Raw genomic sequence first — 24,414 nt, 5'->3', positions numbered from 1 at the left:
ACAATTCGTCCGTAGGCACTCCATTCTCAGCTTCATCTACAGCTGACGCTTTAAAAACAAAAACCTGGCCCAAATGGCTCTTCCATCTCTATGGTTTTGTGCCCGAGGGTTCCTCACTGGAAGGCCCACCGGCTCTTGCCCTGACCGAGCCTGAAATTATTACATGTTTTACTTCACCCGCGTGTCCCTATTCACTCAATGCAACTCATTTTGAAATTTGGAGGAACCTGTCCAATAGCGTAAAACCACCCCCACCCTCCCCTCAGCCTCTCGGCCGCTGAAACGCCGGACTGCAGGCAATGTGGAAGACACCTCTTTCTCTCTCCCGACACGCACTGCGTGGCCGGTTCCCACGGAGGCGGCGTCTGGAACGCCAAGCGGCGAAAGAAAGGGGGGAGCTCCGGGAGGAGAGCGTGGAGCGGGTTCGGGGAGGAGCTTGGTCCGCTTCGGGTGGCCGGTGCCTTCGGTCGAGTCCAGTCGTCGGCATCCGTCTTCTATCCTACCTCACGAGATCGGGGAGAAGCGGGCGTTAGTCGCCTTGCTGAGCCGCTCGCCCACCCGGGAAAGATGCCTCTCTTCACCAGCAACCCCTTCGATCAGGATGTGGGTGAGTGGGTGAGGGAGGCCCACCTGTCGTCACGGCAGCCTGGGCCCTGTCCAGAGCGGTCCTCTCCCCCCCCCCCCCCCGCCGCCCTTCGGTCCTCATGTTGTCGTCATCCGGGTCTTTGTGAGACTCTGCTTCATCCTTCTGGCCCCCTCCCCGCTTTTTCTTCTCTTCCTCGGAAGACTGCCCTGCCTTGGATTTTGCCCCGGGGACTGGAGCAAAGCGGGGTTGAGTCCCCCTGAATTAGGCCAGCCGTCTTTACATCCAACCTTTTCCTGACGCGGTGCCCTTCAGAATCATGAACTTCTGTCCCCTTCGTCCCCGCTTCGGGGGTCTCGGGAGTGGGGAAAGCTAAAAACGTGAAGAGAAAGTTCCCTTTTATCTTTTATTTTCTACCTTAAACCGTTTATAACATGAACCCGCTTAGTGTGGATAACGTTGTTTGGAGTCTTGCTATAACTCCCCCCCACCCCGCAAGTTGAGGATGATCCAAAATTAACCACGTTTACAAAATAAACCATTTTCCTCCAAATAATAGCCCCAGTAATTAATTTTAGTGGCATATACCACATGGGATTTTGATCTGTGTGGTCTTCAGTTTAGAAACATTAAATGGACATGTACTTTGGACAATTTTAAAATAATATTATTTTAGTTATTCCCTTGAGTCTTTTAACTACATTTTCAGGAACATTTAAAGCTGATGCAACCTCAGCATCATGCTTGAGTATTATACAATATTAGTGGTTTTCTGTTTTATTGGCTTACTGGTGTTTTCTGTTGTAAACAAATATGAGGAAAGCCTTATAATAATGGAATAGTTGTTGCGTTAGGTAGATTTTCATCTCTGATTGGAAGTAGATTTTAACCTGAAATTTATGAGGAGCACTCCTATGCTAACATTAAATCATTGCATATTATAACCAAAAGGATATTTATTATTTCATATTTTATTATGAAAAAAACACCAAAGTCTTTTTGGTATAAGAATTTATACAGTGCAACTGTATTGTTATACTGTAAATGATTTGCTTTTTTATTATTAATTATTAAATAACTCTTCTTTTTCCAAGAGAAAGAGGTGAACTGAGAGTCCAGAGGTTAAGACAGAGTAGTCTTTTGGGTCAACATATCCTTGGTCAACATTGCCAAAATATCTCAAGAGATTGATTCTGAAAATTATTTTCCATATAAAGCTTAATACTAAGAATCTTGAAATTTAAAGTTATATGATAGGTAGAAAAATGAAAATGCAGACTACTGTAATTTGTTGCCAACAAAGCATGAAAGATATTTAACAAATATGAAATGAAGTTAATTTGGTTTATAACTTCATTAGTTACACAGTCATCAGTGATTCATATGGACTTGTGACATGTTTGTCACAAGGCTGCATTAGTTAATATGTAGTAAACTGAAACAATATATGAAAGGAAAATGCTTCATTTGTATTAAAGTCTTCACTGAGAAATTCAAGGATGACTTCTCGGAGTGACACAATGAATGTTTTGACAAGCCCTGCCTTGTTTTATCAAGCTAGTAGGGAAGCAATTTGTTAATAGATCATATTTTTTTATCTACATTTTATTTTCCTATCGGGATTTTCCAACAGAGAATTTAGGAATAGGCTTTTGTTTGTAAACTTTTCAAATCACCTCCATATACTTCCTCCTATAATGAGCTGTTTAAATATTTGAAATTTCAAGATTTAAGGCATAGAATAAGAAAAAGAGAAGGAGATATAGCTAAATATCTTTATTAGATCTCTTGACATCTCTATTTTTGCAAAGATAATTACCACATCTATATACTGCTTCATAAACTGTATTTTGTTCTTTAAACTTCTCACCTTGAGAAGCTAATTAATTCCATCCAACCACAATTTTTTTCTGTTTTCCCCCTTCCTCTTAAGCCTTTCACTTTCCCTGAATATATCATTCGCTATTCAATCCTCATTCATTCTGTCAAAGTGAATAGATCACTTAGGTCTTTCTTATTGGTCATTCAGTTTGTGGTTTATTCACATTTATTCAGTATCCATTCATTTTTTTAAATTGTATCCACCACACATATTTCTCAAGTCACCCATTCCCACCTCATACAACTTTTATGTTTCTTCTGGCATAACCATTTCTTATTTTCATATAACATAATGTGCAGAAACACACAGCTGTATATGACTTAGTTCAATAAACTATTCCTAGTAACAAACCACATACTGCTTTTCTACCGGAATTTCCACATCTTTAAATTTCTCCATCAATTTTCCCATCTTTCATGAAATCAAATAAAAGCCCCAACCACCAGCCCATAGACCAGACCATGACCTCTTTTTGGTTTTGGGTCACACATGGGCTGGACAAACCAGCAAAGTATCCTGCGCATGTGTAGGATCGAGGTGGTGTGCAATCCCCCCTCTCCCCCAATCTGTGAAAGGCAGTTTTTCTTCTGAAATTGGTCCTTGGTGCCAGAAAGGTTGGGAGTGCTGAAGTAAGGTACACATTAAAAAAAAAATTGGGGGGGGCCATTTTTGTACAGGAAGTCCTTGACTTAGAACTGAGCCCAACATTTCTGTTGTGAAATAAGACATTTGTTAAATGAGTTTTGCTTCATGACTTTTCTTTCCACAGTTGTTAAGTGAATCACTGAGGTTGTTAAGTTAATAACACACTTTTAAGGCTTCCCCATGGACTTTGCTTGTCAGAAGGTCACAGAATGTGATCACACGACCCTAGGACACGGCAACTATTGTAAATTTGAGTCAGTTGCCAAGCATCTGAATTTTGATCATATGATCATGAGGATGCTCCTACAATCATAAGTATGAAAAATTATCACATCACTTTTTTCAATCACGTTGTAATTTTGAATGGTCACTAAATGAAGTATTATAAATTGAGGACTATCTGTACAACTTAAAATAACTATGTTTTTTTATATTCATAGCTTGCATAACTTGCCTTTTCATAAGGGAATAATAATGACATTGTTCATCGGTTAAGATGGAGTATTCATACATGCATAAGCAAACCATGGGCATACTTTAATATTTTCCTGCTACCATGTTTACAGTTGCAGGCATATTATTTTACAGGGTTCTTACAGCATTAAAGTATTTTAAAATGAAGGACATAAATAGTTCTGATTGTAATGTAACGACTTTTATTGAAAATGCAGTATATTTTTTTCTGTCTCTCAGTATCCTTCAGGATTATGCTGACTGATTATGTATTATGACTTTACATATTTAGTAATTTTTTATATCCCACTTTTATTATTTTTATAAATAACTCAAGATGGTGAACAAATCCAACTCACCCTTCCATCTCTTCTTTTCCTCACAACAACAACCCTGTGAAGTGAGTTGGGCTGAGAGAAAGTGATGGAATTACTGAAGGTTACACAGTTGCCTTTCATGGTGAAGGCAGGATTTGAACTCATCTTCTATTGCAGTGATGGTGAACCTTTTTAGAACGGTGTGCCAGAATTGCGCGCACACACGCTACTGCACCCCCCGCATGCTCACTCAATTCCCCACCCAACTGCGCATGCGCACATGACCCCCTGTGCATGCGCATGCACCCCTTCCCCTAGGCTCCGGAGGCTTTCCTGAAGCCTGGGGAGGGCAAAAATGGCTTTCTCGCCCCCCTAGAGGCCCACTGGAAGTCAGAAATGGACAGGTTGACAGGGCTAAGGCTAGCAAGAGTGTGACTCGCGAGGCGTGTCACTGGGCCTGCTGCTCTTTTTGCAGCCGTCACTAAGAGAAGGGGCCCAGCAACTAGGGTTTGTGGGAGCAGCCTCTACAAGGCTGTTCCGGGTGGATGTCAGGTGCGTGTGGGGTGCGTGGATCCCCCTTTCCCCCCACCTTGCTTTACCTCATGCTGTTTGCATGGGAAGCAACAAGGAGGCCTAGCGATGTGTGGGGCACATTGTTGATCCTCCTGCCGCTTTTGTAGCTACAAAAACGGCCATGGTTGCTGGAGATTGCGGCCTGAGCAGCAACGGTGAAGCAGCTGCTTCGTGAATGGTGGGATGGCTTGCTGCAACCATCGCACCATTACCTGTAGGTCAGGAGGAGTTGTGAGGCGTGTCGCTGGTCCTGCTGCTCTTTTTGTGACCGCCATTAAGAGAAGGGCTTGGTAGCTATGGTTTGTGAGTGCGGCCTCCACGAAACCATTCCACATGGATGGCAGGTGTATGTGGGGCATGTTCCCCGCCTTTCTCCCCGTGAAGAAATGGCAGGGACTGGCTACACAGGCACTTCAAAGTTTTTATTTTATGGGGAGGGCTTATTTTAGCGCATGTGCTCAAAAGCCCGATTTTGAGGTCAAAAGAAAATAAGACCGTGTCTTATTTTCGGGGAAACATACATTTCTGTCTCTGTTTTTATAGGGCTGAATGCTAAAAGGAGTTTCTTGGCAAGATTTTTGAAGGTGATTTGCCATTGCCTTCTTCCTAGATCTGAGAGAGAGTGATTGCCTCAAGACAATCGAAATGTTTGTGACTAAGACAAGATTAAAACTCACAATCTCCTGGTTTTCACCCTGATACCTTTAATCACTACACCAAAATGACTATAACAAATCTATTTTACAAATAAAATTTTAGTTAATATAATGTGTTTGATCCATTATTGTGAAGGTTTTTTTCAGTATATACCAGTAATTTGAATTACATTTTGCACATGCAATTTCCTGGTGCAGATAAGTTCTAAATTTTAAGTTTTAATGTAGGACATATATGAATTGCTGATACTAATAACATCACTTTATTAGTTGCAGCACTATCAGAGTAAATGCTAAATGATTCATTTTTGAGGTTCTAAGTCAAATATGGAACAAAAAATAAAGTTGCTGATCTTTCTATCTTTGATAGAAAGCATCTTTACTTACTGTATTTCAGAGTATAAGACGCACCGGAGTATAAGACGTACCAAGGTTTTGAAGAAGCAAATTTTTAAAAAAGTAGGTAGGTAGATAGAGGAAGAGAAAGAGAGAGAAATACAGTAGGTGGGTAGGGAGAGAAAGTAGTAGGTAGGTAGATAAAGGGGGAGAGAGAGAGAGAGAGAGAGAAATACAGTAGGTAGGTAGGGAGAGAAGGGGGGTAGGTAGGTAGGTAGAGGGATAGAGAGAGAAATTGAAAGAGAGAGAAATACAGTAGATAGGTAGGGAGAGAGAGAATAGGTAGAGAGAGAGAGAAAGAGAGAGACAGAAATACAGTAGGTCGGTAGGTACGGCGAGAGAGAGAGTAGGTAGGCAGATGTTTCCAGGTGTATTTATCCATGTGCTGGAGAAAGAAATCACTGACACTCTGCAGCACCTAAGACTTGTTTCTGCTGGCACAGCACTTGATCAATCTAATTCTCATCAATCACTCTAACCAAAGAGCTTTCCGAAAGGAAAAAAAATTTTTTTGCACTCTGCAAACCTCCCAAAACTGGCCTGTTTTTCGCGAAAATGGGCTCGGTTCCCCCCCCCAAAAGAGAGGCATGAATAGCCTGGGGGGGGGGCGCTTGCAGAGTGCTCCTGGGGTGAGGGTGGGGCAAAAAGAAGCAAAAAACAGCCCGTTTTTCGTCAAAAAAATTGCATGCATAGCCTTATGGAGGCTTATAGAGTGCTGCTGGGGATTGGGGGGGGGGGGGCAAAAAGGTGTGTTGTATTATGGGAATGATTGGCAAGCTCAGCATGACATGTAAGCTTAAATTGTCAGGCTTTGTATTTAGACCGTATAATTAAGCATGATTACAACAGATGGCAAAGATAGCAGTGGCAAGAACTACAGGGCACTCACAACTATTGCCATATATTTTCCATTATTTCTGTGAACTAAAGACTTTAACTGACCCACTTTTTGTGTTTTTCCTAGCTTAAATGTAGAAGTCAAAAATTATGAATAGTTCTAAATTATGTTTAAAAGAAAATATAGAGCATGCACTGAGAAACAAATTATTACTGGCTTGTAAGATATACAGCAATAGCTGTAGCATAAATGTGTTAACTTGATGAAGCAATGTGTTAATGTTTTCAGTAATGAAATTCTGCTGTTAAATATGTTCACATTACAAATATATCTTAAAATAGTAAAAAATTGGTATGCTTGCTTAAAAGAAAACTTTATAATCTTTTAACAATATAATGCTTTATATCCACTTAAAACTTATGGTACGTAATTCAGCACAAATTTTGGTACTAATTTTTTATTCATACTTCACTTCTCTCTTTGTTAAGAGAAAGCAACCAGTGAAATGAATACTGCTGAAGACTGGGGACTCATCTTAGATATCTGTGATAAAGTTGGTCAATCACGGACTGGGTAAGTACTATCTTGTTTGAATTAATTTGGCAACATTTGAAATGAAGAGCCTAGACGTCTAAAATGTGTAAGGCACCCTTTGTGGTAATGCCCACGCTTGCAAATTATTTATAGTTTTAGCTTTTTTTGTAGAAGGATAGTAAATTTAAGAATGCATTTAGCAGAATTGTGTATGCTAATAATATAATATTTTATTAAAGCCTACATTAGATAGTCCATAATTGTATCTTTCATTTATTATAATATTCATGTACTCTTCAAATTGCAGTTGATCTTGTAAATAAGATGAATTGTTTGTTATTTTCAAATTAAGTGTTTCCAAAGTACTGACTGATCTTTTAAGAGTTGAATTCTAAGAGTTGGCATCTAATTATCATAATCAAGGTGCAGTTTGGTATTGTTTTTTCTGGTGGGCTGCTAAAATATTTTTACCTGATGTATAAAATTGTATCAAATAAAATAAAATTACTTTTAATTCTGTTTTTATAAAAGTACCCAATCCTCTTAATAACATTTTGGAAATCAGATTAAAAATAAACAGTTTATTTTAATAGAATTGTTTGATATGTAAGTGTTATAATTTGTTCTTTTACTTCATTGTCCTGTATAATGTATAATTTAGCATATATATCTTGGTACATTTATCTTTTATGACTGCTTGATGGATTATTTACAATGCTTTTCTGTAACATTGTAGTTACTATTACAAGGCTGTAATACTGAGGCATTTGTTGATATGCTGTATATTACTTCTGCTTAAAGATTCTTTTGTGTGATTCAGTGTTGTTATGATTCAATGTTGCTATGCACTTTCGGTACATTCAGACCTACCGAGTCAAGCAAAATAAAACTAAGCAAAATTAAAATTCAGCTTTTCAAATAAGACTTTTAAATTATTAAGTGAAATTGAATCAATTGTTTACTTAAATAAGTTTCAATTAAGTAGTAGAAAAGCAGAATGAAATGATTATCAACAAATAACAAAATAAATCTGAACTAACATATTGTATTATATGCCTTATTCTCTAATACTATCTTAAAATATATGGTTGTAATGATAAATATTCATTTGATGAAATGCCTTCCTTCATTTTTTCATATAAAATAGAACATAATTATTTTACCAAATTGTTTTTTCTTCTAATTACTTTTGTGGAAAGTATAATGGAGACTACTGCCTGGAATATGACAAGATTGCCATTCCATAGAATGTGAAATGATCATATTATTTGGCTTACATTTCATAATAAGGAGTAATAGAATGATGCAGCAATTTACAAAGATAGAGACCACCAAATAAAGATAATCCATATGCAGTATAATTATACTATAGTTCCCCTCAGCTAAATATTGATACTTGATGAAAAATACTACATTTCTATATTATTATTACATTTTGATTATACCTGTTTGTGTTTATATGTATATGAACATAGCTAATATTTCTGTCTCCTATTTTCTCCACAACAACAGTCCTGTGAAGTGGGTAAGGCTGAGACAGAATTGTTGGTCCAAACTCCTCCAGCCAGCTTTCATGCTTAAAGGACGAGAACTCACAAACTCTAGGTTTCAGCATCTATACCAAAGTGATACTACATGTTAACATAATCTCAGTTCTTTATTTGCTTACCCTTAACAGACGGAATCTTGCTGTACTAAAGTTAATAATCGTCTAACCTTATATACCTGGGACATTCCAGGATATGGTACCCTGAATCTTTTCCTCCTCCCCCATTTTGTTCAGGATGGAACAGTCTCTTGCCTTGCCCCTCCTCTAGAATGTGCTGTTTCTTTTTGGAAAGCTGCAGTGTTATGGCAGACAACCCCTCTCCCTTTTTGCTGTATATTCCATCAGACTACCCTGAATATACAGAGTAGAAGTCTGTACAGGGAGTACTTGGCTTATGACTGCTTGATGTTACACGGCTGCTAAAAAATGGACTTGTAACCCATGCCCAAAGTTATGACTGTTGCAGCATCCTTAAGATCATGTGATCAAAATCCAGGCACTTGCCCTTACAGCTGCAATGGTGCTTCAATTCTCCCACCTTCCTATCTCCCACCCCGCCTTCCTGCCCTTTTGGCTGCCTTGCACAGAAACACTTGGCAGCACAGTGGCTGGGACTAAAGAGGAAGCTCAGGACCTTCAGCAGCTTCCTCTGACCCAAGCCTCTTAATTCATCCTTATTGTTGCCACTGTATCTGAGAAATGCTGCCTCAAGCCTCAGACTACAGTTAGCCACATAATATAATAGTGCAAAGCCCCAGTTGCCCTGACATCTTGCATTCCACAAACCTGCTGAATCCACTGACTTTTGTGGTCTTTCTTCCACTGCTGACAAAGCATATCCAGTCTTATCCTATAGCCTGCAAGGCAGTTGCTGGTCATTTCAGGCCTTTTTTCCAAGGCTCTTTCACTATTTATTATGATATATTTGTTAGTGCTCCCCCCCCCCCCCCAATAGATTTTCTCATATTCACTCAAGTTAAATACCTCTTGGACAGAATTTTGAGATGTTGCTTGGGATTCGTTTGAATTTCAGGTGAAGCAGATCATTTGGATTCCTTCAAATCTGCATTCAGAACCAAAACAACATTGCTTTCTGGTAGATGGGCTGCGTTTGGGTTCTAGATGGTGGGAATTATAACCCCATTCATCCAGACATCTCTCAGCAGCCTTTGATATTGACAGCACTGCTATCGTATTGGACCACCTCGGGGGGTTGGGAGTTGGAGGAACTTTTCTGCAGTGGTTCACTTCTACCTTAATAAAGGCAATTGCAGTCAACAGTGGTAGAAAAGAAGCAGTTCTATTACTGGGTGTTCCTGTCTGTTGCAACAGGACTCTGTTTCTCCCCACTACAAATCAGCATCCATAAGACATTTGGAAGATGTCATATGCTGTTTTAGGGTGAGGCATTAACTGTGCATTGATGGTATTCAATTGAACAGCTACTACTTCGGGTTATGCTGCAGATGCTGTTGAAGTGCTAATCCGATTATAGATGATAGATAGATGATAGATAGATAGATAGATAGATAGATAGATAGATAGATAGATAGATGATAGATAGATAGATAGATAGATGATAGATAGATGATAGATAGATAGATGATAGATAGATAGATGATAGATAGATAGATGAAAGATAGATAGATGATATAGAGAGAGTTATAGATATAGGATTAGCACTTCACCAACATCTGCAGCATAACCTGAAGTAGTAGATATTCAATATTATATACATAATGGCGGACAAATAATATATCTATAAACCTAACGGCGCACAAATCATATATCTATAAACCAAAAAATAGCAATAATACATTCTGGGTTAGTGCGCTTGAGACTGTGATTTTATTTTATTTCAAAATGACCGGCTTAGTTCAATATAATAGTTGTTTTGCACCTGTCTTTCGCAGAACTCTTTTCAAATTTGGATACTGTCACCCTTGTAAACAAATTACTAGACTACATAGACACATTACCAGAATCTTGAATCTGGTTCTCCAAGCTAAAATTAGGTGCCCAATTTGGCCATTCCACTCTATGGAGATGCCAGGCTACCAGTCCCCTCTACCGCAAAGATCCCACAAGAGAAGAGCAGTCTGGACAACTGTGGGATCTGGCAGGGTGAGATATGTGAACCATAAACACAAAGCTTTTGCTGTGTCCCAGCATGACAGATATAGCGCCTTTGCTGACCTTAATGGGGACACTAAAGTGATAGGTCAAGGTAGCTGTGATAATAATGACTCAAATAAGCAGGGGATCATGGTCCAAAACAAAGAACTTACTTTGGAAAGGCAAAAGTGTGAATCAGGTATCACACATCCGTCGCACAAGAAGAGCAAAGTATCCAGAAAGAGAAGTCACCTTCTGGTTGGTAATTCAATGATAAGGGATGTAAATTTAGGAAAGGATATGGAGGTTTTGAAAGAGATCAGGTGTCTGCCAGGTGCTATTGCCAAGAGGTGTATTCCTAAGATAGTCAAGAATGCAAGTAAGGACTGTGATGTTGATGCTATTATACATCTTGGCACAAATGATCTGTCCCAAAAAGATGTACTTTCTGTGCAGAATGATTTCCAGAGCTTGGGGTATGAACTTAGTAGTATAGGTTGTAGGCTTTTCTCAGAGATTATATCAGTATATAAGGAACAAAAAGAGAAGGGCCAGCGTGTAGCAGAGTTTAATGTGTGGCTAAAGGAGTGGTGTAAAGGGAAGACTTTGGTTTTATTAGTCATGATGTCTGAAGCTGGTCCAATGAAAAACTGTACAAAAGAGATGGTTTGCACCCATCCAAGAAAGGGACTGAGTTACTTGGCATTAAATTCACAGATTTTCTGGATAAACATTTAAACTGAACAACGGAGACAGAGAATTAATTGATACAGAACCTTTCTGTCCCCAGCAACCTAAAACTCACAGGGTTATCAGTGCATGTAACATAGATGTTTGTGCGGGTAAGATTATCAGTCCTGCTGTCAAGCAAAATCAAGCATTTAATAGTGAGTGCCATACCATGTGCACGAATCATACAAGTGGCAAGAAAAAGGGGCAGTCAGGCATAACACAGGTTATGTAGACAGTAAACACAGGTTATGTAGACAGTAAACACAGAGTCCATCAAAATGGACTCAAATGCCTATACACCAATGCATAGAGTATGAGGAATAAACAGGGTGAATTAGAAATTCAAGTAAATGAGGGCAGATATGATATTGTTGCCATTACAGAAACTTGGTGGGATGAAACCCACAATTGGAACATACAGCGAGAAGGATTTAAATTATTTAAAAGAAATAGACCAAATAAAAGAGGAGGTGGAGTTGTGCTATATATAAGAAATAACTACATCTCTAAAGAAATAGAGCACAACAATGATGAGAACTATCTTGAATGCAGTGGTGGGTTCTGGATTCTGTTCCAAACGATACGGTTGGAACGGCCCTGGTGTCACCCACATAGACATGTGCGGTGCACGCACATGCGCGCAGTGCCTGCATCATACTTGCCTGCGACGCTTCCGCAAGCCTCTGCGATGCTCCAGCTGCTCGGCGGAGGTTCGTGCAGGTGCCGTACACACCATGTGTGTGTGTGGAAGCACTAAAGGCTTAAAGCACAGGTAAGGAGTTTGGGCAGGCGGGTGGGCCCTCCGGAGCACCGTACCAGAACGGTACCCGGTGCTCCGGACAGGATCCGGTATGCCTGTACCGGGGCGTACCGCCTGCAACCCACCAATGCTTGAATGCATTTGGGTCAATATTAAAGGTTGGGGGGGAACTACATTGCCATAGGTCTATACTACAGGCCACCCAACCAAGCAGAGGAAGTAGATTAACTTTTTACTAGTCAGCTAACTAAGTTATGTAGGAAGCACACCACAATAGTAATTGGGGATTAACTACCCTGACGTCAACTGGGAAACAAACTCTGCACCAAGTGAAAGATCCAACAGCTTACTAACAAACCTGGCAGACAACTTTGTTTCTCAAAAGGTAGAGAAGGGAATAAGGAGATCAGCCATATTGGACTTAATTCTCACTAACAGAGGAAATGATAGAAGATGTTGAAGCTACAGGAACCTTGGGGGCAAGCGATTATGCAATACTGGAATTCAACATTATGCAAACACAAGTAACAGAACGAAGTCAAACTAGAGTATTGGACTTTAAGAGAGCTAATTTCAATAAACTTAGAGAGAGTTTGGGAAGGATTCCATGGATGAGAATCCTCAAGGGGAAAACAACTCAAGAAGCTTGGGAAATTTTGAAAAATGAGATTATAAAAGCCCAGTCTAGCACAATACCAATGAAGAAGAAAAATAACAGCTCCCCAAAGAAACCAGCATGGCTGCATAAAGAACTCTGGCAAATTGAAGGACCAAAAGGATAAATATAAAAAGTGGAAAGAGGGGGACATAACTAAGGCAGAATATCAGCAAATAGCCCGAGCCTGTAAAGATGAAGTGAGGAAAGCGAAGGCTCACAATGAAGAAAGGCTTGCCCCAAAATAAAAAAATAACAAAAAAAAAGCTTCTTCCAACATGTTAAAAACAAGAAAAAAGTTAAGGGAACAATTGGTCCATTGCTGGGAGAAAATGGCAAGAAGGTGACAAACAACAGGGAGAAAGCAGAACTATTTAACTCATTTTTTTTGCATCTGTCTTTACACAAAGGAAAAAACAGTCCAACCTACCAAAAACAGAACCACAAAAATCAGATTAGGAACACAAGTTGAAGTAGGGAAGAAAATGGTAAGTGAGCATCTGTCTACCCTAGACAAGTTCAAATCACCAGGACTGGATGGATTGTACCCCAGTGTTCTGAAGGAACTGGTAGATGAGATCTCAGAACCACTGAACTATATCTTTCAGAGATCCTGGAGCACCGGGGAACTGCCAGAGGACTGGAAAAGAGCTGATGTGGTTCCCATCTTCAAAAAAGGAAAAAAAAATAGATCCAGGAAACTACAGACCTATCAGCCTGACCTCAATACCAGAGAAGATTCTGCAAAAGATAATTGAGCAACGAATTAGCGAATACCTAGAAGTAAATAAAGTAATAGTCAAAAGTCAACATGGGTTTATCCAAAACAGATCATGCCAGACTAATCTTATTGCATTCTTCGACAAAGTGACAAAATTAGTGGACCAGAGGAATGCTTTCGATATAATTTACTTGGACTTCAGCAAGTCATTTGATAAAGTAGACCATAACCTACTATTAGATAAAGTAGAAAAATGTTGGTTAGCATCACCATCAGATGGATTCGTAACTGGCTGACCAACCGTGCTCAAAGTGTAGTCCTCAATGGAACTGCATCTACATGGAGGGAGGTATGCAGTGGAGTACCCCAAGGCTCTGTTTTAGGCCAAGTACTCTTCAACATCTTCATCAATGATCTGGATGAGGGGATAAATGGGGAACTCATCAGATTTGCAGATGACATCAAGTTGGCAGGAATAGCCAACACTCCAGAAGATAGGCTAAAGATACAGAAGGATCTTGACAAACATGAACATTGGGTACTATCTAACAAAATGAAATTCAATGGTGAAAAAAGTAAGGTTCTACATTTAGGCAAGAAAAAAATGCACAGGTACAGTATATGTGGTACCTTGCTCAGTAGTAGTAATTGTGAGAGGGATCTTGGAATCCTAGTGGACAACCATTTAAATATGAGCCAGCAGTGTGCAGCAGCTGCCAATAAAGCCAATACAGTCCTAGGCTGTATAAACAGGGATGGAATCAAGATCACATGAAGTGTTAATACCATTTTATAATGCCTTGGTAAGGCCACACTTGGAATACTGCATTCAGTTTTGGTTGCCTCAATGTGGAAAAGATGTGGAGACTCTAGAAAGAGTGCAGAGAAGAGCAACAAAGATGATTAGGGGACTGGAGACTAAAACATATGAAGAACGGTTGCAGGAACTAGGTATGTCTAATTTAATAGAAAGAATGACTAGGGGAGACATGATAGCAGTGTTCCAATATCTCAGGGGTTGCCACAAAGAAGAGGGAGTCAAGCTATTCTCCAAGGCACCTGAGGGTAGAACAAGAAGCAATAGGTAAAAACTAATCAAGGAGAGAAGCAACTTAGAACTAAGGAGAAACTTCCTGACAGAACAATTAATCAGTGGAACAGCTTGCCTCCAGAAGTTGTGAATGCCCCAACACTGGACGTCTTTAAGAAGATGTTGGATAACCATTTGTCTGAAATGGTATAGGGTTTCCTGCCTAGGCAGGGGGTTGGACTAGAAGACCTCCAAGGTGCCTTCCAACTCTGCTATTGTATTATATTTTATATATATATATATAAATAATGGTATGCAAAAATGACCTTGGGAGATGGGAGAAAGGTCCATAAACCTGACAATGGTTAGGGGAATGGCGGCTGAATCAGCAGAATGAATGTGGGTATGGGAAATCTCTCAGAAGGGACTCTGCCTAGTTTCTTGGATTGTGAGGTTAGGGAAGGGAAGGAGAGATATACTTTCAGACTTAATCTTACAATAAAGTTGTAATTAGTACTTCTGTGTGTGCTTTTTGTCTGGATTACCTTGCAAATTTTACAGTGAAAGTTGTGAGGTCTGGAAGAATAGAAACAAACTTCCAGCAAGAGGTAATTGGTGTTTGTCCTAAAATACCTGGCTTCAAGTTTGTTGGTTTTGGATGACATCACTTTTCTCCTCTAGGGAAAGGTCCATTCAGGACTTTTGACTCTTGCTGGAATGTCAGGTGGGAACCATAGTCAGGATGTCATTTGATCAGCTAAGACTGGTTGGGCCAAGTGGTTCTTTACTTAGGCTGGGATGTTTTTGGCAACAATAAACTATGAATTGCCATCCATTTAGGTGACTGTACATGTGATTAGTTTGAAAATAACACGGTGCAGAATACAGCAAGGATGCTGATGGGTAAGGACTACTATGCAAGCATAACATTTTTCCCCTTGTTTGTTATGTTGGCTGCCAATTATCTCCTGAGTCCAATTCAGAGAGCTATTTTTAACCTATAAAGTCCTCTAATGCCTTTGCTTCAGGGTATCTTAGGAATTGTCTCCTTCAGGCTGTAGCAGCGTTGGTCAATATATATTTTTAAATACTTATTTTATTTCTTCAGGCCTAAGGACTGTCTTCGTTCTATTATGAAGAGGGTGAACCACAAGGATCCTCATGTTGCTATGCAGGCATTGACAGTATGTGGCTTTTTATTATTTAAATAAATTTTTAAAGTAAATTTATTTTAAATTTATAAATATTTAATCTTGATTTTTCCCTCTTCTCTTTAGCTTCTTGGAGCATGTGTCTCAAATTGTGGTAAAATATTTCATTTGGAAGTTTGTTCAAGAGATTTTGCAAGCGAAGTAAGCAATGTGCTAAATAAGGTAATATAGTTTAAAGCTGGTTATACAGTTGTCAGTTTAGAAGAATCATAGTATAAAAGATAGATACGCTTCAACATGAATAATATACATAAGGATAAATAACTATATGATTAGCATAGGAATGCTGTCTTTAACGAATATAAAATAATAAGCACATTCAAAAAAGTTAATGCCATGATAAATGTATTGGTTCTTAAAGTGCTTATATGTTTTTGTTAAATTATCATAATAAAGACCAAGGTTGGGAAGGGAAGACAGAAAAAAGCCCTCCATATTAGGCAGATTTGTTAGCCACTATGCCACAGGCTCTCCTCCTTTATCAGCTGAGCCAGGGAAATAGGTATGCATTTGTGTTACAACCCCTGGTATGCCCAAATATGGGAGGGAGCTCACTACTCCCTCTTTCTGTCATAAAGCTCATCACAGAAAATCATCCATTATATATACTGTATTGATCTGAATACACTTTCAAGGAAGAGATGTTCATGTTGTCTCTACTCTTCTTAATTGAATATAGTACTTAAACATAATTTTGTGATAATAAAAATCAGTCATTAAAAGTTTATGAAACTCCTAAATGAACTGTTCTTTTTTTTTGAGTCCTCTATGGAAGCCTGAAAAAAACTGGCTGTTTTTAAGAATAGCCAATGTTTCTATGTTTGTATGAGATTCACAGCACATTTTTTTAAAAAATGGTTTTGTATCCTCTGAATGCTATTAGAAATCAGTCCATTTGTCCAGTGATATCAGTCTGAAAAAGTAATTAAGGCTGAGTTTGATGATCTTACAGATGAAATATTTCATCTTTTTCACAGGGTCATCCGAAGGTCTGTGAAAAGTTAAAGGCACTCATGGTAGAATGGACAGATGAATTCAAGAATGATCCTCAACTTAGTCTAATATCTGCTATGATAAAAAACCTTAAGGAACAGGGTGTCATGTTTCCAGTTATTGGTTCACAGGTAAAGTGGTAATAACTATTACCTTTGTATCCTTACAAACCTTTCTTTCTTCCTTCATTTCTAATCCTTCTATACTTCTAGTACATTTCTATATACTACTTCATACATAACCTTTTGTTCTTTAAACTACATGTTTCTCTTTTTTTGGCCTTCATTAGTTCCATCAATTTATTCTATTTTTATTCCACCTTTATTCTTTTTATAAATAACTCAAGGAGGATACTTTTTCTTCCTCCGGTTTTCCCCTTATTAACCCTGTGAAGTGGGTTTGGCTGAGAGAGAGCAACTGGTCCAAAATCACACAGATGTTTTTTCATACCAAAATCTAATTATGATTTCCTTGGCCTTCCTCTATCTCTTGCACTATTCACTCTTCCTTTATATGGAAGGAATGAAATTTAATTGTAGGAATCGGAAGCTAAGGGGATTTTTAGTAAAATGTTTTTTATCTTTTTTAGGGGGTTCCAGGGTGGGGGGGAGGGCTAATCAGACCGGGAGGAGAGCCAGCGCCGGACAGACAGGTGAGTCCAGGAAGGACGGGGATGCGGTGGAGGGGGGGAATATAAAGGTCACTAAAGCAGAGGGTTGTCCTATTACAACGGTCGCGGGGAGGAGGGGATGCGAGGACAGGATAAGATCCCAAGGTCGGTTGGGAGACCGCGGCTGCTGGTTACGCCCGGTCGCTTGTACCAACCCCTGCAGTCTAGGTGGACAGGTGCTACAGAGCCAGGGCCTGCGGCTGATGCTTTGCAATGCAAGGTCTGTCACCAACAAGGCCCCCCTCATTAATGAGTTGATCTCAGAGGGGGAGCTAGACCTTGCAGGGATAACGGAGACCTGGCTGGGCCACGAGGGTGGTTTACCCCTCGTGGAAATGTGCCCACCGGGTTTCCGTGCATTCCATCAGCCTCGGGCCCTGGGTAAGGGTGGTGGGGTGGCGGTGGTTATGCGGGAATGTTTAGAGCCGAGGGAGTTCACTGTCCCTCAGATACCCGGGTGTGAGTCCCTTGGTGTGAACTGGGGCCCAGGGAGGCAGTGGGGCTTGCTGATTGTATACTTGGCTCCTCGCTATGCATCAGCAGCCCTGCCCGAGCTCCTCGAGCTAATCTCAGCGACGGCAGTTGAGACTCCCAGACTTTTGGTCATGGGGGACTTCAACTTGCCCTCAACGGGAGCGGCTTCCGAGGTGGCTCGGGAGTTCATGGCTTCCATGACGGCCATGGACCTGACCCAATTAGTGCAGGGCCCCACTCACGAAGGGGGCCACACACTGGACCTCATTTTTGTATCTGAACAGTGGACGAGTGATCTGGGAATAGGGGATTTAGTCATCACGCCCCTGTCATGGTCAGACCACTCATCCCTCCGGCTGGACTTCCCTGGCGCTATCCCCCACCGCGAGGAGGCGGAACCAGACTCTATAAACTGGTACCGCCCCAGGCACCTGATGGAATCTGATAGATTCCAGACGGAGCTTGGGCCAATACCTGTAGCTTTGTCCCGCTCCCGCTCCGAGGACCTAGTGACTGCCTGGAATAGGGCGACGACTGGGGCCTTGGACCGGGTTGCGCCTTTGCGACCTCTCCTGCGGCATCGACCCACCCGGGCTCCTTGGTTTACTGAGGAGCTTAGGGTGATGAAGCGCCACAGGAGACGTCTAGAGAGCAGGTGGAGGTCCTCACGCTCCGAATCTGACCGAACACAGGTAAGAGCCTATTTGCGGACTTACCTTGTGGCAATAAGAGCGGCCAAACGTAGACATTGTGCTGCTCTTATTGCGTCTGCGGATAACCGCCCTGCCGCCCTGTTTAGGGTGACCCGCTCCCTTTTATCGCAGGGGGCGCGGGAGACACCCTTACAGGGTAGAGCAGAGGAGTTTGGGGAATATCTTCAGGACAAAATCGATCAGATCCGGAGCGGGTGGACCTCCGTCAGTGGACCAGACGAGCCGCCAACAGCGAGTCTTGAGAGACCATTCTGGGAGGAGTTTGACTCTGTTGCCCCCGAGGATTTGGACAGGTTGCGTGGACGGCTGCGACCCACCACATGTTTAACGGACCCGTGCCCCTCCTGGCTGGTACTGGCAGCCTGGGAGGTGACACGAGGCTGGCTCCTGGGCCTGGTGAACGCCTCATTGGGTGAGGGATACTTACCAACCGCCTTGAAAGAGGCGGTGGTGAGACCCTTGCTCAAGAGACCTTCGCTCGACCCAATGGAGCTAGCTAATTATCGTCCAGTCTCCAACCTCCCCTTCTTGGCGAAGGTTGTTGAGAATGTGGTGGCGCAGCAATTTCCACGACACCTAGACGAATCCGACTATCTAGACCCACGCCAGTCCGGCTTCCGACCCGGGCACAGCACTGAGACAGCCTTGGTCGCGTTGGTTGATGATCTCTGGAGGGCCAGAGATAGGGGTTGTTCCTCTATCCTGGTCCTATTAGACCTCTCGGCGGCTTTTGATACCATCGACCATGGTATCCTATTGCGCCGGTTGGAGGGGATGGGAGTCGGAGGCACCGTTTTGCGGTGGTTCGGCTCCTACCTCTCCGACCTGAAGCAATGTGTGTTGACAGGGGGGCAGAGGTCATCCCTGAGGCCACTCACTTGTGGGGTGCCACAGGGGTCGGTCCTCTCGCCTCTCCTGTTCAACGCATATGTGAAGCCGCTGGGTGAGATCATCCGTGGTTTTGGGGTTGAGTACCATCTTTACGCTGATGATACTCAGCTGTACATTTCAACCCCAAACCACCCCAACGAGGCTGTCGAAGTGATGTCCCGGTGTTTGGAAGCCGTCGGGGTCTGGATGGGGGACAACAGACTCAAACTCAACCCCTCCAAGACCGAGTGGCTGTGGGTACCGGCACCTCGGTTCAGCCAGCTGACTCCATCGCTGGCCATAGGGGGCGAACAACTGTCCCCCGTGGAGCGGGCGTGCAATTTGGGCGTCCTCCTCGATGCCCGGCTGTCAATGGAGGACCATGTGGCAGCCGTGGCAAGGGGGGCGTTCCACCAGGTCCGCCTGGTGCGCCAATTGCGCCCCCTACTGGACCGGAGTGCCCTGCGCACGGTCACTCATGCACTGGTGACGTCTCGCCTGGACTACTGCAATGCCCTCTACATGGGGCTTCCCTTGGGACGCATCCGGAGACTGCAGCTAGTTCAGAACGCAGCCGCGCGGGTTATTATGGGAAGTACACGTTACTCCCACGTAACACCTCTCCTGCGCGAGCTGCACTGGCTACCTGTGGCCTTTCGGGTGCGTTTCAAGGTATTGATCACCATCTTTAAAGCGCTCCATGGCATAGGACCTAGTTATCTGCAGGATCGCATCCTACCACACACGTCCCTGCGACCTATCCGCTCACACAGGGAGGGGCTCCTCCTGGTGCCGTCTGCTAGGCAATGCCAGCGGGCGACACCTAGGAGTAGATCCTTCTCTGTGATGGGCCCAACCCTCTGGAATGACCTCCCCCCAGACATTCGAACTACCACCGACCTCCGTTCCTTCCGGCAAAAGTTAAAGACTCACCTATTTCAATCAGCTGGCCTGGCACTTTCTTAGTTTTACCTCCCGGGGATTTATTTTATTTTAATTGGGTTTGGGGTTTTAATTGTGATGTTTTTAGGATTAGAATATATTTATTTCTTAGTACAGCATATCTCCCCCTCCAAATGTATCTTAAATGTATTTTATTATTATGACTGATTTTATTTGTATTGACTGTACACCGCCCCGAGTCCCTTTCTGGGAGAGGGGCGGTCTAAAAATCTAAGAAATAGAAATAAGAAATAATTCTCTCAGTAGAACTGGTTCATTTCAACAAACTTCTTTCATATTATTCACTCAATTGGTATTCAGTCCATATTTGTTCAGCATTTATTTATTCTTCACCCTATCTTTTCTCATTTATACACATTTTTCAAGTAAACAATTCATGCTGAATTGATTTTCTGTCTCAGGCAAGCAACTTGGTTTCTAATACATTGATTTTCAGATCCGCCAGTTCATAATACAAATTGCCTGATGTTCAGATGCTAATCATTTGAATTCCCAATCACTGAAGAAGAAATTGACAAGACTTGACTTGACATCTTCTAATCCGCTAACAAAATTTACCACTGCTTGGGCTTTTGCAAGCAGTAAAACTTGCCATTGTTACTATATTCAGGATCATTGATTTTAAAACTGATGTGTCAGAAGCTGTCAGAGTTATGTAGCCTGAATGGTGAAGAAGCACGTCTAGTGAAGCCTAAATACCAAAGCACGCATGAACTCTCTCCTAACCTTGAAAGATTGCATGCCTGACCTGTTGTAGGAACTCTAGACTACTTTTTTCCTGACCTCAACAAAGAAATCAGTAGAGTGAACATAATGATGCATCATATTCATATCTGTAGGTGCTATTCTTATAATGACAAAGACCCTTGCAAAAAGATTTTGCTTTTTATTTAATGAACAAGTTACTGTTACGTAGTTCATATAGATTATATTGTTATATTTTAGGTGTTACATGTTTAGCAAATGTCAACCAGATACACCAAGTTCTGTCAATTCCTGCCATGCATATATACCCATGAATTTAGACTGAAACTTAAGTAATTTTTTTCTGAGTGGCTACTTGCAGAATTGTGTTTTTTAGAATAGTATGCTCCCTTCATAGACCATTGAACTATTTGACTTTTCAAAGCCAATTTGAAATATGTTAAAGAAAACAATGGGACCATTTTAATAGATTGAATATATTTCAGTGATTCTTTTAAATGTATGTAAGTGTTGTTCCTCTATGTTTTGATCAGGCTGCAGAACAAGCAAAAGCAAGCCCAGCTCTAGTAGCCAAAGATCCTGGAACAGTAGCAAATAAGAAAGAAGAAGAGGATTTAGCTAAAGGTTGGTTTAATTTAAAGACAATATAAGCATTCAACATTTACAGTTGGTGTTTTAAAAATCTAATAAAAACTAATGATCGTACAGTTAATATGCTATATTAGATTATATATTTACATTCTTTGAATAAAAATGTAGTTTTGAAAATGTAACATATATTCAATTGTTTTTTTGTTGTGAAATGAAAAAGTAGGGGGAAAAACTGGCCTAAACAATGATGCCAAAAGATACTTGGCTATATAAGTAATGTGTGAACAGATGTACTTGGACTAAAGCCTAATTATTGCTGAGCACCAATTATGAAAGAAACTATTTTCCAAAGAAGTGGCAACCAGAGTGGCTTTAAAAAAGAATTATTATAAAAGCAGCATTGTAAATAGGAAGTCAAAAGAAAATATTAAGAGGTTCTATAATGCTTACATGTTATTTTAAACCTTAGTGAACATTGTTCAGAATGTATTTTATAGAGCCTTGAAAGTAATGTAAGATTAAGACAACACCTTAATCTGTGTTGTTTTAATCTTATTTTACTTTCAAGGCTCTGTAGAATACATTCTGGCCAAATTCCACTAAGATTTCAAATAACCTGCAAAGAAGAAGGAAAATTGCTAGAAAAAGACTTAATGTTAAATTCAATACAAATAACAGCACCAGAAAGAAATGCAAATGTGAGAAGTCATGAACACTAGGGCCAAAATCCTAATTTCTGCCCTGCATTTAATTACAGGCAGATTGTAATTTATTAGTACTACTGCTACTCCTTTATGTATGTGATAATAAAGATTAAACTGACCAGAAATAGATCAGGGAGATATGATAAACAGGATAATACTTGAATTGGATTTATATCTTACTTTTCCATCGGGGAAAAAGGTATTTAAGCTGGCTAATAAGAACACCATGCAACATATATTAAAAATAGAATTAACTCTACACCAAAAAAGATTAAAAGCTAATAAAATCTGTTGACCATTATTAATTTATTAGTCTGTTAGTTAATATGTTAGGTTAAATATAAAATATATATTTTAAAACTGTTTTTGATGACAGAATGGATCAATCACTTCTACAAAGGGGCATTCCACTTCTTAGAAATGACCCAGGAAATAGTCTTTTTTGTTTTAAACAAGCAGGTCTTATATATCTAATATATCTTTTAAATTGGTATCTGGTAAGTCATCTCATTTATACTGATATGTAATTTATGAAGCATTTCCCCTTTCTTTTATTTTGCATAATCTCCTTGTCCCCAAATAACAGGCTCCTTAAACTTTAGTAATTTTTAAAAGTTGGAATATGTTATTCAATAATATTAAATGTAGACACGAGAATCAGTTCATGAACTTTATCTGTTTTAGTAGGCATAATCGTGTATCTTCAGTATAAGTTATGTTGGGCTATTTAAATGAATATTTCCACTTTTTTATTTTTATTTTTAAGGATATAGTTGCAAGAAAAAGTATGTGAACCCCTTAGGATTACGTGGAGTTTTGCATGAATTGGTCATAAAATGTGCTCTGAACGTCATCTAAGTCAAACAATAGAAAAACACAGTCTGCTGAAAATAATATTACACAAACATTAGATGTTGCCATGGTTTAATTGATCATAACATGTAAACGTTCACAGTGCAGGGAGGAAAAAGTATGTGAACCGTTGGACTTAATAACTGGTTGACCCTCCTTTGGCAGTAATAATCTCAACCAAACATTTCCTGTAGTTGCAGATCAGACCTGCACAACGACCTGGACCACTCCTCTTCACAAAACTGTTTCAGTGTAGCAATATTCTTGGGATGTCTGGTGTGAATCGCTCTCTTAAGGTCATGCCACAGCATTTCAATCGGGTTGAGGTCAGGACTCTGATTGGGCCACTCCAGAAGGCATATTCTGTGCTGTTGAAGCCATTTTTTGTTGAATTACTTGTATGCTTTGGGTCATTGTCCTGTTGCATCACCCATCCTCTGCGGAGCTTCAGTTGGCGGACAGATGGTCGTATGTTTTCCTGCAAAATGTTTTGATAAACTCTGGAATTCATTTTCCCATCAATGACAATAATCCCTGAGGCAGCAAAGCAGCCCCAAACCATGATGCTCCTTCCGCCATGTTTTACAGTGGGGATGAGATTTTGATGTTGGTGTGTTGTGCCTTTTTTTATCCACACATAGTGTTGTGTGTTTTTCCCAAGCAACTCAGTTTTGGTTTCAGCTGTCCACAATATGTTTTGCCAGTAGTGCTGTGGAACATCCAGGTGCTCTTTTGCAAACTTCAAATGTGCTGCAATATTTTTTTTGGACATCAGTGGCTTCCTCCGTGGTGTCCTCCCATGTACTCCATTCTTGTTTAATGTTTTCCTTATTGTAGATGTGTCAACAAAAATGTTAGCATGTACCAGAGATTTCTGTAGGTCTTTAGCTGACACTCTAGGATTCTCCTTTACCTCATGAAGCATTCTGTGCTGTGCTCTTGCAGTCATTTTTACAGGACAACCACGCCTAGGGAGAGTAGTAACAGTGCTAAACTTTCTCCATTTGTAGACAGTCTATCTTAGCGTGGACACATGAACATCAAGGCTTTTGGAGATACTTTTGTAACCCTTTCCAGCTTCATGCAAGTCAACAATTCTTGATCGTAGGTCTTCTGAGATGTCTTTTCTGCAAGGCATGGTTCACATCAGACAGTGCTTCTTGAAACCAGTAAACCCAAAACAGGTGTGTGTTTTTAAAGGGCAGGACAGCTGTCAGCAACACATCCAA

At 40.7% G+C, this 24,414-nt stretch overlaps 1 protein-coding gene across 2 annotated transcripts in view; it reads left to right on the top strand.

The window, feature by feature from the left end:
* The first annotated feature begins 291 nt into the window (after positions 1–291).
* STAM (signal transducing adaptor molecule) overlaps positions 292–24,414 on the top strand; it is a 36,444-nt gene continuing 12,321 nt past the window's right edge. Inside the window, exons 1-6 of one of the 2 annotated variants that reach the window (XM_081971315.1) lie at positions 292–607; positions 6,832–6,916; positions 15,548–15,623; positions 15,717–15,791; positions 16,628–16,774; positions 21,572–21,662. In XM_081971315.1, coding sequence (XP_081827441.1) covers positions 568–607; positions 6,832–6,916; positions 15,548–15,623; positions 15,717–15,791; positions 16,628–16,774; positions 21,572–21,662 — 514 coding nt within the window. In that variant the 5' untranslated portion in view covers positions 292–567. Of the gene's footprint in view, positions 608–6,831; positions 6,917–15,547; positions 15,624–15,716; positions 15,813–16,627; positions 16,775–21,571; positions 21,663–24,414 lie in introns of both variants that reach the window. The other variant, XM_081971314.1, reaches the window with a different exon arrangement.

This window comes from Natrix helvetica (genome assembly GCF_964273705.1).
Source record: "Natrix helvetica genome assembly, chromosome: Z".
NCBI lineage: Eukaryota > Metazoa > Chordata > Lepidosauria > Squamata > Natricidae > Natrix > Natrix helvetica.
This window is presented reverse-complemented; position numbering and strand designations above follow the sequence as displayed.